Below are 14,301 nucleotides of genomic sequence, written 5' to 3'. Positions count from 1 at the left end.
GTAAGAGTTTTCTGATTAAAGGGAGGCCAGCGAGTCCACTCGTTTCCTGACAACTTGGAAATGAAACAGTCTTTCAAAGAGGCAAGGGTACAAAACGTATGTTACCTATATATCCCACTTATACACTCTGAGTGTGGGTATACCCACATACTTCACAAATATAGGGTTTTTTTCAGGGCATTTTCTTCAGGCCCTCAAAAATTCCCCCCAGTCTTAGGCAGCAGGCACGGCGTGGTCCTCAGCCGCAGAAGTGAACTTCAAACGCGGCCTGGGGCACGGCAGAGAAGGGGTACCTCAAAAGGGGCTGCGGCAAGAGGCCAGTCCCCCCCTGCCTCCTGTGGACGGCTTCCTTCAAAGTCGAGGCCAGAGCCCTCTCTTCCTTCCAGCACTCCGTTTCGCAAACCCCCTCTGAGCCACGGGGTGAGAAGGCCCCATCTTTCAAGGCAGGCGGTTAAAAAAGGGGAGGAGGCAGCTACCTCCTCCCCGGTCACCCTGCAGATCAATACCGGGGACGGACCGCTAGCCAGCGATGGCTGATGAAGAGGCAAAGCCCCTCCGGCCCCCGGAGGCATGGGAGTGGCGGGGGGGGGGGGGGGGGAAGGACGGGGACGCGGGGCGGCCGTGGCCCCGCCACCCGCAGGTATGACCGCCCGTTCCGCGGCCGCCCTGAGGAAACCAACGGCCGCTCTGAGGAGGCACCGGCGGCGCGCGCCGCAGCCCCGCCCCCCCCCGCCGACTCCTGGCGCGCGGCGGCCCCGCCCCAACCGTGCGCGCAGGTGCGGGGAGCGCGGAGCGCGCTCCGCTCCGCTCCACCCCTCCCCTCTTCCCTCCCCCCCCCCGTAAACCCTACAGGCAGCGCGAGCGGCGGCGCGCGGGGCGCGGGCACCCGGCGGCTCTCCGCCGGCTTTTGTGCGGGCGCGGCGAGCGCGCGGCGAGCTCGTGCCGCTGATGTCACCGCTGCCCTCGGCGCTGCGGCGGGTGCTGCCGGGGCCGCTGCCGCCCGCTGCGGCCGCCCCTCCGCGCCCGGCCGTGGGCGGGTAGGCGGTGGGAGCCGCGTGGGGGGGGGGGGTGGTGGTGCGTGTGGCATGAGGCTGCCGCCCCTCCGCCCTGTGCCCGCCGCCGGTGCCCGCGGAGCTGCGCCGTCCGCTGCTGCCGCCGCCGCGGCGGCCGGACACGGTGGAGTCTGATGCGGCCGGTGCGTGCGTGAGTCACCGCGCCCCGCAGGCAGGCAGCCGGTCGGGCCGGCCTTTGTCTGCGCTGGGAGCATGTGGGTGAACCCCGAGGAGGTGCTGCTGGCGAACGCCCTGTGGGTGACGGAGCGGGCCAACCCCTACTTCATCCTCCAGAGGAGGAAGGGGCACGGAGGCGATGGCGGCGGCGGGGGACTGGCGGGTAAGGGCGGCGGCCGCCGGGGTCCCGGGGGGGGGGGGGGGGAGGTAGGGCGGGGCAGCGTTTCGCGCCCACTCCCTCAGCGGCCCCCCCGGGCTGGCGGTGGGTCCCCGCCGGGCGGGATAACGGCCCTCGGGGAGCGACACCGGCGCAGCCGCCGTGGGGCGAGGCGTGGCCGCGGGGGACCCTCGCCGCTCCTGGCCGCCTTCCCGGGCGGTGCGGGGCCGGGACCGGGCCCCCCGGCCCGGTGCCGGGGGGGGAGGGGGGGGAGGCGGCGTCCCCGCCGCGGTCCGGGGCAGCGGCGGCTGGCGCCTCACAGGGCGCTGTGAGGCGGCGGGGGCCTCGGGCGCCTTCGGCTGCTTGGCTGTGTGGAATACGGTAAGGTTTCCCTGAGGATTTACGCGCTGTGAAGCTTTGTGCGGGTGATCGCCGGTGCCCGACGCCTTCGTGCATCAGGGTGTGTGACTCGCCCCGGTTCTCGGAGGATTTCCGTTTTGAATCCTCTAACACACGTCGTTTAAAATAAGACCCAAGTTGTAATTCGCACACACGTACTGTGAGAACGGATGTGCTTCGGCTTCTCCGTATTCTTCGGGATGTCCTTGTAAAGCGTGTTCCCTGAATGCTTTGTTTTCGGCAGCTGGCAACTGGAGACACTTTTGTAGATGTTTGGGTCGTGCGCTTCTTGGTCGCCGTAATACGGCGCATGTATATTTGTTGAGACCTTTCATCATTTTTAGGCAACGTATATGCATTTCTATGAAATTGGAGATGTGGAACCCGATGGTGTTACCACCAGTCCTTCTTGAATTGGCAGAAAACAGTCAAACTCGTTCTCTGAAAAGCTGTGGTTTCTTCCTTACCCACTTGCATTGCAACTAGTTCTTCAGGCTAATCAAAATAAACATATGGACTACATCTCTGTGTGGTTCAGGGTCCTGTGCGTATTTACCAGGAGGTTAAGTGTTTCTTCAGCCTTTGAATGCTCTTTGGACTTGTAAACAACTTATAATCTAAACTAACTAATTCGTTATCTAAACTAACACTATAAAGTGTGTTTTCGTGTAGGCTCTTGAGATCTTCAGTCTTCTTCAGTGTTGTATGTTGACAAACCACCTCATTCTTGCGTGGAAAGTGACCAGCAGCTAGTCCACATTGACTGTAGATTTTCTTTTCTACTATTTTTTTTTTCAGTCTTTCAAATTATGGACAGTATCGGCAAATACATAAAAAGCATGTCTTGCCTCAAAAGTTCACCCCTGCTGTATTTACTGAGAAGTTCTTTGCAGGCTCTCCTTTCATGGATTACCTCCTGGCCTCTTAAGGATTTCTTCCTCTCTCTTACTGTAAGTGGTCTGATAAGGCATTCTTGTACCTTTCTGACTTTGTTATCTTTGAACTAGAGATCGTTTGAGATACCCAGTCAATTTTCAAAACATTTCTTAGTTACTGGGAAAACATTTTGAGAATTTGAGGTTTTCTCTTCAACCTGTTTGCACAATGCATGTATATCTAAGCCTTCTTGCAGTTGTATGTATGATAGTCTGATGGTACCACTGTATGGTTGGAGAGATCACTTTTGAAGATTTAGTCCTTGAGTGGGAGTAGGATTCATAAATGTGCACCCCTTTTTTTGTGAAGATCAGATAAACCAGCAGCATTTGGTAGGAGTTCAGGATACAGAAATAGTTCTTTGTTTCTACATTTTTTCACCCCCTTGGAATTTAAGTTTCTGTGCACTGTTTCCATTATTTTAGAATGTGAATGCAGTCTGTATAGTGAATATGATTTAGAATGCAAAAGTTCCATGTGTATTTTGAAAACTGCTTTCCCTGTAGCTTTTATTAGTGTCTGTGCTTTGTCTGGAATTGCAGCTGCTGTGGCATTGAGGTAGTAGCAACAAGTAGCTAAAAAATTTCTAGGGGTTTTGTTTGTTTGTATGGGGAAGGGCTGGGAAAAAAGCTGTAGCTTTTTTCAATATGTTGCCAGAACCATAACTAAACAAACACCCATTACTAGCATGCAGAAAGTTATTAGTGCTGGCAGTATTTAAAGGTCTGTATGGGAACATGTCAGACCTTGCCATTTTAGCACATGGGTTTTTGACACAGTGGTCAACAAAAGGTGGGAGAGGAAGAAAGGAAGGGACGTAGAGTGTCCAGGCCACTCCCAGCTTGCTAGGCACAGTAATAAGTGGAACTTACGATTATTTGTTTTTCATGGAAATACTGGAATTTTACACCAATTGTTATAACATTGAGGACCGAGGCAAGTGAAGGAAGCTAATGGATTGTTCTTGGTAGGTAAGACTGGTTAAAAGCAAGGTATTGAGGGACCTAGCTGATCCTGAGAGTTCAGAATAAATAAATCGGCTGAAACATTCAACAGGGTACATTGTTTGCAATAGTGATAGCATTTAGGATGACACTGTGGAAGTTCTGTAGATGATAACGATCCAGCTCTCGTGATGGAGGTAGAGGTTATCTGGTCAAAAGTAAAGAAACAGAAAAAAAGAACCTGTTGTGGGTTTGGGGGTTTTGGTTTGTGTTGGTTTGGGGTTTTTTTTCCCCTTAATTGACCTTCCTGTAGTGACATAATGCTGAAATTTGCTCAGATATAATCTAAAAAGTTACTCACCCATCAATGTGGTATAGAATTTGGCCTGCTTGCTCTGTGGGAAACCAGATTATGTGTCCTTGAAGTTGACTAGAAATACTGTATGCAAGATTTTTCACTGTGGTGGGAGTGGTCTGAATTTATATGTGCAATAGAGGATGTAAATACAGCTGTCGCTTTTTTGTCATCTAACTTCTGCTGACTTGTACTCCCTTGTTATTGACTCTTGAAGTCATTTGTCTTAAATTGTAGAATGACAATTGACTTTCAAATTGATGAGACTGTGGGTCTGATGACATGAGATGGCTTCATGATGTAACTTAAGCAGTGGTTGGACAATGAGTAGCATTGATTCTCTGGCATTGCCCTCGAATCTAGTTGTGCTGTGAAACTAACCAGTCAGCAAACTGATCAGGGTTAAGTCTAATGCCCTTTTCTCCCTCTGCGAATATGTCAGACTTCAAAGAACTTGAGTTGGGGCCACACTGTAATGCAGTTGTGTTGGCATGGCTGAAGGAAGAGAGTGAATGCTTTCCCGTGGCTGAATGGGGAATGAGGGGGGAAGGCTGGGGACAGACGTCTTCAGACAGCACTGTGGCTGGATGCTGTGGCTGTGAAAATGTGTCTGAAGGCTGATGATGACCCTCAAAGTGGCTGCCAGGTTCTCCATGTTACTTGTCCTCCATCACTTACTACCATCCTGTGGATGGAGGTTGCCATCACCAAAGCAAAGTCCAGAAGACCCAACCTTTTAGGTCTTTCAACATGTCTCAGTCTAAAAACTAGTTTATCTAGCCTTGGGGGTGGGTGAAAGTGATTCTTGGTGGCTTTATGTTGAAGCAGAAGAGTAACTCGTGTTACCTGTTCTCCTGGATCCGCTCTGAGTGCAGCAACCCTTTGCATGAAAAGGAGTATCAGTCACTTTGGCAGAAGGTGTGAAAAATAAGCCCTTTCTGCACTGATTCTCTCTTCTTGGCCTCGATTTATGTAGCTTAGTTGAACAGAGAAAGCCCTTTTATTTAAATACTTGTTTGGACATGGGAGATATTTTCTGCGCTTATTTTAATATTGGGTTGTAGCAAGTTAGAAGCGTGATGATCATCTTATGTGTTAGGGCAGTGTCTGATCAGTGAGTCCCTAGAAGTCATCTCTGCTAACAAAATTGTCATGGTTTAACCCCTGCCAGCAAGTAAGCACCATGCAGGTGCTCATTCACTTCTCCCCCACCTGGTGAGATGGGGGAGAGAATCGGGAAGAAAAAAGTAAAACTTGTGGGTTGAGATAAGAACAGTTGAATAGAACAGAAAGGAAGAAAATAATAATTATAATAACTAATACAACGACAATAATAATAAAACAATTTGAATATACAAAACAAGTGATGCACAATGCAATTGCTCACCACTCGCTGACCGATGCCCAGTTAGTTCCCAAGCAGTGATCCCCCCCAGACCAACTCCTCCCAGTTTATATACTGGGCATGGTGTCACATGGTATGGAATACCCCTTTGGCCATTTTGGGTCAGCTGTCCTGGCTGTGTCCCCTCCGAACTTCTTCTGCCCCTCTAGCCTTCTTGCTGGCTGGGCATGAGAAGCTGAAAAATCCTCACCTTAGTATAAACACTTCTTAGCAACAACTAAAAACATCAGTGTGTTATCAATATTATTCTTATACTGAACCTAAAACGTAACACTATGCCAGCTTCTAGAAAGAAAATTAACTCTATCCCAGCCAAAACCAGGACAAAAATGTATCTGATTAATAGCTTACTTAAGAGATACAGCTTCTACTAAGCCATGCAGATCCATTTTTATACTGAGTTAAGACCTAGACTCTTTTAAATGGTTGTGTCTATGTCAGTACCAGTCACATCAATGCGACTCTCCTTTGGAAGCGTACCTTAATTGAAGGGTTGTTTGGGTTTTGTTTTCCTTTTTAACAAAGGAAAAATGGGGAAGACTTGTAAACTGGATTTTAAATTGGACTTTCATAGCTGTTCTGCAAACCCGCATTATCTTGCATCACTGCATTAATCTTCCAGGACAAGACCAGAAAATGCACTTTTCTGCTTTAAAAGTATTTGATGGTTGATGACCTTTCTCCGTAATGCAATTGTTTCATGCCTTGCACATAATGCCGTGCCTGTATTTTGCTTCTGTGTGACCCTGACTCAAGGGTTTCATCTTCCTTTTGTTCACCAGCAGTGGAAAAAGTCTTCTCTTTCCTCTTATTAGTTTTCTCAAAGGTGCAGATGGTTTTTAACCCTCTCTCGGTACCTATTCTGCTTCCTGCTTGTCAGCTCCCTTCCCCGGGCAGCCTGGTAGTTTGGCCTGTATGAAATACTTCCTTCTCCAGAGGGATCCAGTGTGTTAGACAGCAACCTGCATCAGCTGAAGCAGAGGCATCTGGAGAGAATGTGAACCCAGATCTTTCTCATCATTTGGGCACTGTGCCCTGAATGACCATATTACTTTCATGGAGGTAAAGATCTTGAACAGGTCATAAAGTTTATAAATAACTAAAAGGCTCATGGTTTTGGGTTCTTAAGTACATCTTGCATTCTGATGCAACAAATAGGTTAAAAAATGTCCCTAACTGCTTTCTGCTACAGTGTGGTAGTGCTTGCCAAACTCTTATTTGGAAACAATATTGCAAGGAATTAGTGCGGCTAATAGTTGATGACAGAGCAATGTATTCATTTGCAGCTTATAGGAGGAGAGATTGAGGGTGTGGTACCTTTATCTTGTGACTGCTGTGCTTCTTTTGTGTGTGTGCTTTTGTGCGTGGAGATGAAATTCTATGTAATTTTGTTTATAATATTGTTGTAAGATCTCTTTGAGTCCCAGGGCAAATAGATTGTTCTTAGCTTGCAAGAACTGGTTTTAGGAGTGAATTATTTTGCAGATAGGGTATTTTTGCTTACAGCTGGGACAGTGCATGTGTGAGAGATGCAATGCAAGTTTGTAAGTCCATGAGATGTTGCCAAAGATAATTCAAATGCTTAAGCAGAAGAAAGCAGATGGAAATTTGCTGACTTCTGGTGATAAAAGAAATTGATGAAGTACTATCTTTCTCCCCAGATATTTTTGCAGACAGGGTTATCATGTAATTTCCACGTTGGAAAGGCAGAAGGGAGAGATTCTGAGCTCAGCTGGCTTATGCAAGCCTTCAATGTCAAATCTAATATTATTTTTAATACTGTGACAGTGTTCTAACAACACTTTTCTGCAGCCTTGCTGGACAACACAATTAGTAGCTCAAATTTGGAGGTAAGATTCTATCTTGCTTTCAATGACTCAATTCAGAGGGTTGAGGAAGCTGGTTTTTGAAAACCTGTTTATATGTAACCTTTAGAAAAGGTTTTGGCTGGTATATCGTCTGCCTGGCGAAAGGATGGTACATGCTTTAACAAACTTGACACTTTCTGTCCTTGTTGACTCAAGCAGTTAGGATTTTACGTGTCAAACTTGGTACGCTTGAGTAGAAAGCATGTGCTTTCTGATACTTGAAATACAACATTTATCAAAATGCATGCAATTAGCATAACTGACATGAGTGGTCAGCCTGTCCATCAGCTTTCCATGTTTATTTTGGCTCATGGGGTGGAAACTCATCTCTTCTACTCCGCTCCGTCATTTGGTGTTACACCAAATCTGCTCTGATGCTGCTGAGCTTCTCATTAGGATCTGCTCTGTGTGTGCTTGCTTCTTCGCACCAGTAGATTTCCACTTCAAGAGGACATGCAGATGTCTAGGGTTGAACTGCTGTTTGATTTTCCAGATTGACTCACCAGTCTTGCTGTTGAATTCCCAGATGCTTTCATGGGTGCTTAATTGGAAGGTGTCTCATTTCCTGTGTAATGCTTCTGTTGATCTCCGGTTCTTACTGGCAATGCACTGTTTGCACAGATACAGTGCCTGAGATGTTGCTTGGTGTAGCTCTTGTTTCTGTACTGTAAATCTTCTTGGTCAAAGACTTTCTTTGATGATACTTCATCTTTTACACTTTGAGTAGAGTGACCCGTCAAGGCCTCTGAGCTGTCATTTGCCATTTTGCCTTCTGATATAATGTTATTGCTTGAAATGTGGATTCAAGGATGGCCTGGTATTTCTCCTGAGATCTCTGTTTGTATGAAACCCTGTTGGCAATGTCACACAGGATCACAATATAGTAAGCCATAAATGTCTAGGCCTCTTAGTAATTTTCTCCATTATACTGGAGTTTGTATCGCTTACAAGGTTTTTGGTATTACTCTCTGGTTCCACACTGAGAGGTATAGAGAAAGTAGCACTTCTTCCCATCAGTTTCCATATTTCCATCACTCCACTGTCCAGTTATGCATCCTTGTAAGAATATATCATATTTCAAGAGGTTTGGGCTCTTGACAGTTTCCGTTAGAGTTCTGTAGAATTAAAAAAGGTTCCACAAGGTACACTGGTATATACTCTCAAATGCTTTTGAAAGTTAATTAAAATGTATGTATTCTCATATGATTGTTCTTGTAAATATTTGGTATAGGCAGAATCCATTCAGCTTTCTCTGTTCTTCCCTAAGATTTGCAACCTCTACTTTTTTTTATCCTTCATAGTATCATAGTGTGTGGCGGCTTCTTGTAATAGAGATTGTTGCTGCCACTGCCTTTGCTAAAGTATGACAATACAAGGTGTATAAAAGGCTATAAGCATTTGACTGAAATCTTGCTTTTCTCTAGCTCTTTGATCACTAATCCAGCTTCTGATGTCTGATCAATGTTGATATTCAGTAATCTATATTTGCATTTTGCCTTTAAATCTGGTGCCGAGGTGGGCTTAGTTAGGTTCTGGAGGACTTCTTCAAAATCTTTCTATTTGTTTTCTTTTCAAAAGAAAGGCTGTATTTTCGCCTGATTTCTGATTGTTCTTTTTTTTTTTTTTTCTTTTTTTCTGAAGTTTCCAGATAGGGGGGTGTGAATAACTATTACAGCAGCAGTCTTAGTTTCAGTTAGTAAGTTCTTAATGTGGTTTTGGTTCTTTCTTCACAGTCCTGTCTTGTGCTTCCCCTCTGTGTTTTCCAGTATTTTATTAGCCAGAGTTCTTGGGATTTTCTGTTCAGCATCATTCCTTTCCCTGGTAAAGTGCTTTGATAATTTATTGAAATCTGATCTATCTGCAGGTATTTAGTCAGAACAGTTAGAATTTGGATAATTTTTTTCCAAAACTATCACTTTTCTTCAGATTTAGCTTGTATTTAACTATTCTCTGTTTCAACGTGTTCCTTAGTTCAAGCTGAGTTTACTGTGCGTACTTCAGTTCTCGATTTGTATCATTGATTTTGTTGGCTAGATTCAGTTTACAATTGTTTTTCTTAGTTTAGTGGTGGCGGTTGTCAGTTTTGGTTTGGTTTTTTCAATTGCTCATACTTACTTGATTTGTTCTTTAATCTTATATAGTTTATCTGAATCTTATGTTGGTGCAGGTGTAGTTGATTTAAATTTTGCTCTTGGATGAAATCTCTTTAATTTGCTTATGCTACTCAGAAAATGAGATACTTGAAAAGAATTAGTTTTGAGTGATATTCAGTGACTTCCCTGTTGTTTTGGTCAATTGTACTTGATCATGCTTTTCCTAAGCGTGTTTTTTTTGTTGTGGTGGTTTTTTTTTTTTTACAAACTTAGGAGTAAATATTTATATCGTACCTTGAAGGCATTTGTTAACTCCACCTGTATTCTTCTCACTGTTTCTCCATCATTTCGTATAGTCTGGTGTGATTGACAGGTGGTATAAAATTTATTTTCTTCAGGTGTGTGAGATTATTTGTTTGGGGTTTTGTCTAAATATCGATTTCCTCTGTGTTGTAAGCCTTCGCATACCTGTAACTGTCTAGCATGTCCTGTCAGTGCTCATCTCTCCACTCAGCCTTTTCCTACCTCTGCTAGGTTTTTGTTTCAGGTCAAGTCTAACGGGTTTGTTTCTGAGAACTTATTGTTTGGAGGTATTACTGTGTGAGTTTCTGCATCTGCAAACTGGGCCTCAGTGGAAATAAAAGCAATTCTTTTGCTGTGTGTGTGTGTCTCCATATGTAGTGATAGATACACATTGTAATGCATGTTCTGGTTTCCTCTGTTGAAGAGAAAAACAGCAAAGTTTTATAAACCTAAAATATTTTAAATGTTGCTTAGCTGATGATACTGACAAATGCAGTTACATCTTACAATGATTAGGGCCCTTCAGCTTAGCGAAGTTACAAAAAGCTCTAAAAGCTGAAAGTCTAAATGTAGTCAGATTCAGGTTCAACTTAAGATGCAGGTTTTTACAGGGATAGTCATGAGTTGTTTGGACACCTTGACAAGTACTATGGTAGGCATTCAATTGCTGATTGATTTGAAATTAAGATATTTGGAAGATAATCTAATTCAATCACAACTGTTAAACTTGAAGGGCGAATGAAATCTTTGTCCTTTGTTACTGCTTTATCCTGCAGTAATCAAGCCAGATCATTACATTGGCCCTTCCTGAGCTTTTTTTTTTTAAAGACTGGTGGTTAGGTTTTCAATCTTCTCTCATTTGTGTTTATCAGCCTGAAGACAAAAAAAGCAAATACTGTTTTTGCTGCTAGTCAGTAGTGTGACAGTACTTCCTCAAAGTCAGTTTCACTGAACGTGTTTGGAAACTTGTGTTCGAAGGAAATGGTGGCTGGGCAAACTGGTGCTCTATAAAACCGCATTGGTAGAAGGAGAGAGCAACAAAGGCAGGCATTGGGGGAGACTTAATAAATCTTAGGCCTTAAATTTCAGAGGAAGAATTTGTTTTTCTTGATATCACATTACATGTCCATATAACCCAATGCTATATAACCCACATGGGAAGACAGTTATCATATAAGTATTTAGAGGTTATTTTGCTTCCATTTAGATGAATGAACACCTATAAAACAAAACTGTATAACCTTTCATAAAGTTCCAAGGGTGGTGCTCACAATGAAGAGGTTATTTTCATACTTTTGTGGGTAACGTTACCAGGATTGGAAGTTTAACACTGTAATCATTTTTTGAGTGGTGTATAATATTCACTATTCATTTAGGGTCTCCCATGAAATGGAATCGAGTAGAATAGACCCTCCCCTTTAAAAGGATTTGTCTATAGTATTACGCATGCAGTTCACATTGTTGCTCTAGGTTGAGTTTTGACAGACAAGTAGTTGGATGACCTCATCCTGTAATAACAAATGAGAGCGCTAATCACATAAACACATGGTCTACCTTGAGAAAGAAGGGAAGAGTAATGATTAATTACAGTTACTAGGAAAAACAATAGCTTGTGCTGTATATTTTAGCTATGTGTTGTTATGAGTTATTGTTTTTATAGTCCAGGAATTAATATTTAAGCTTTAGGAAGAGTTTATTCATTGTCCATGAAATCAATATAAAACAGAATGCTCAGGGTGCAAATGTAACTTAAGCCAAGCCTATTGATTGAGGCTTTCTCAGAAATCAGCTGACATCTACAATCCAAATAGGTCCCTTGGATGTTTCAGGTTTATGACCAGAGCTCATTATGTGTCCATCTTACTTTAGTGGAAAGAGAAGGGGTCATCAGCACACTTTAAATATTGGGAACAGTTTAAGCAGTGTGTGTTTCATTCAGTGTTGGAATGTCATGATGCCTGTTTTTAAAAATTCTTACTAATGACACGTGTGACATTGCAAGTTTTCCTAGTTGCAGCGTTGAGCTCATACACAAATAGGCTGCTGACATCCATGGGACTATTTGAGTGGTGGCTCATGAGCACGACTCCAAGAGTCACAGTCTGACCTGTATTAAATCTTGTCTCTTTCATAGGACATACTTCTGTATTTGCTTTATGTGTTAAAAAGTTGTATGCTGTTTGTTTAGGCATTTTTAAGATAAAAATCTCTTAACAGAAGGTGTCTTGACAGTCTGTCAGGCTGTAGATAATATTAGTGTAGAGCTTGGAGAAGGATGTGGCAGGGCAGGGCTCAGCTCTCAGGACCCAGGTGAATAACACATGCTTGCTGTCTGGCAAACTGGAGGAGGGGAGGGTGTCCCTGGGTGGTGGTATCAGGGACAACAGAGGCACCAACTGCGGAGTGATCTCCTTCCAGCTCTAGGCAAGGTTTGATGCAAGTTGCCTGTGACACCGAAGAATGGATTTATCACAGGACACTGGTGTGTGCTGAAAGCACCTTGAGTCTGAGGACTGCATGCTTAAAGCTGGATGGGAAGTGTCACTGTCTGATATTGTCCCGAGCTTTCTGATAGTGTTTGCCATGCAACAAAGCCGTGGCTGCTGGTCATTTTTAAGGTCGGGAGTGTCATTATTTATTATTGTACATAAACAGTAAATAAATTGTCTTCCGTGTTTTAGTAAGGTCCACTAGAGTTAATATATAATCCAGGTCTTCACTCTTGAATATGTAATCCAGTGTAGTTTTTAGAACCTTCTGTATTTTAGCAGATAAAACACCACAGGCTCACAAACATAATCATAAGATTGCTGTCAGGGGGACTGTAGAAAAGTGATAAAGACTACTTGATCTTTGTGTGTGCTTTATTTAAATCAAAGCATGACTTTTTGTGAAAGAGGGTTATTGTTTCTCAGTAAGAAAATAATTTTGCAATAGAAAAGATTGTTCATGCATAAGGTGCATAAACTTGTTTTCCCTTTAAAAACACCAGTAACTGGTGTTTTGCAAAGAAACTTGTAAATTCTTATGAAAGATAAAAGAATAATCAGTAGTTATGTTTCAAAAGAAAGAGAAGAAAGAGGTTGAAATATTCCTGCAGCAAAGATCTGTGCCAGGAATATACAAACAGCTGAAAACAGTGTGACTTATTACAGGTATTTGACTCCCTATACTCTAAAGTGTGTGTGTTTTCAATAGTAGTAACTTACAATATACCAAGTTGATTCTACTGCAGGTCATCCCTTGATTTCATTACCATTTGTGGGCCATTTGTAATCAGTCTGGACTGTAAGCCATTTGGCATGCTGGTGTCCAAAGAGCAGAGTGCAGTGATGCTTGGAAGAGTCTTAACTGGCTGGATCAATTGGCTTAGTTTTCCAAGATGACCTACCTTTCTGGAAAATATCCTTTGGTCAGATAGAAATAATTTGGCTTAAAGGAGGTCTGTGTTATGCAGGAGGTCAGGGTTCATGTGGTCATAATCAATCCCTTCTAGCAAAAAACAGTTTGAAAATGGGTTGCTAGTATAAGGATACAAGTACAGTACATCATAATCTAATGCATGAATACACACAACTAATCTGTATACTTTCTGCAACGGTTATAGGCTTCGCCTCCAGCTTATGACTAAATGTGAGGCACAGTGGTCGGATAAATAAAATGTAGTATGATTTCTTCCTTCAGCATAAATTGCATCAGGTAACTGAACCCCTTTCCAGTAATACCCTCTAGTGCATTGTATGCCCTTCCACTAACATGATTCAAGAGCAATTGCTTAGGCCCCCTAGCCAGTTGTGGCTTTATAATCCCTGGTTTCAGATACTACATTTCACTGCTTTTCCTCTGCTAATACCTCTATTTTACAGAAAAGAAAGAAAATACTGAACCATTTTCTGGACCTTTGCTTTAGAATTCAAGTTTGCAAAAGAGGAAGCTGACTTTTTCAATAAAGTTATATCCCAAAAAATGAAGGCATTATACCTTCCTTTTTCCCTCCTGCCCCCATATATAAGTGTGGTTGCTCTAGACTTTTGGCATGTGTGTCTGATGGGACTGTTCCTCGATATAAAGTTACTTGTGCTTGAGTGCTTTCAGGATTGGGGCTGTCTTCGGTTAGCCAGGCACTAATCCCACAAACTAATGCATGCTTTAAACCTTTGCTCATGAAAACTGCTCACTTGAACAAGGGCTTGCAGATTTAGTATTCTTACATTGGCAATTCCTTCCCTTATTTCACTATGTAGTCAGAAACCTGATGAAATAGTGGGGAAAAAAATTTGCAGTTGGTATAGTCACATGATTTTGATGCCTGGATAGTTCACTGGCTCTTGCCCAAGGACCTGTTTAAGGAATATGATTCTTTGTTGCCTGTTCTGTTTCTATAGAAACTTTCAGTTACTTATTTCTTAATCATGTCTCAAAAGGTACTATATGAAGAATTAATGAACAGTATTAAAATAAATTGGGTTTTGGGGGGAAGGGGGTTGTTTTTTTAAATTTTATTATGATGACTTCATTTAGAAATTTCTCAGAGAGATTATCAGTTTGAACTGCTGTGGTTTCATTCTGGTTGCATCACATGTCTGCATTACAAAAAACCCCACCAAACACC

At 43.3% G+C, this 14,301-nt stretch overlaps 1 protein-coding gene across 2 annotated transcripts in view; it reads left to right on the top strand.

Annotated features, from left to right (window-relative positions):
• Window positions 1–1,154: 1,154 nt before the first annotated feature.
• Window positions 1,155–14,301, top strand: part of TBC1D9 (TBC1 domain family member 9) — a 54,994-nt gene continuing 41,847 nt past the window's right edge. For both annotated transcript variants that reach the window (XM_049814689.1, XM_049814688.1), the window contains exon 1: window positions 1,155–1,392. In XM_049814689.1, coding sequence (XP_049670646.1) covers window positions 1,266–1,392 — 127 coding nt within the window. In that variant the 5' untranslated portion in view covers window positions 1,155–1,265. The remainder of the gene's footprint in view (window positions 1,393–14,301) is intronic.

This window comes from Accipiter gentilis, chromosome 12, assembly GCF_929443795.1.
Source record: "Accipiter gentilis chromosome 12, bAccGen1.1, whole genome shotgun sequence".
NCBI classification, from domain to species: domain Eukaryota; kingdom Metazoa; phylum Chordata; class Aves; order Accipitriformes; family Accipitridae; genus Astur; species Astur gentilis.
Note: the sequence above shows the minus strand (reverse complement) of the source record. Positions and strands in the feature narration are given on the sequence as shown.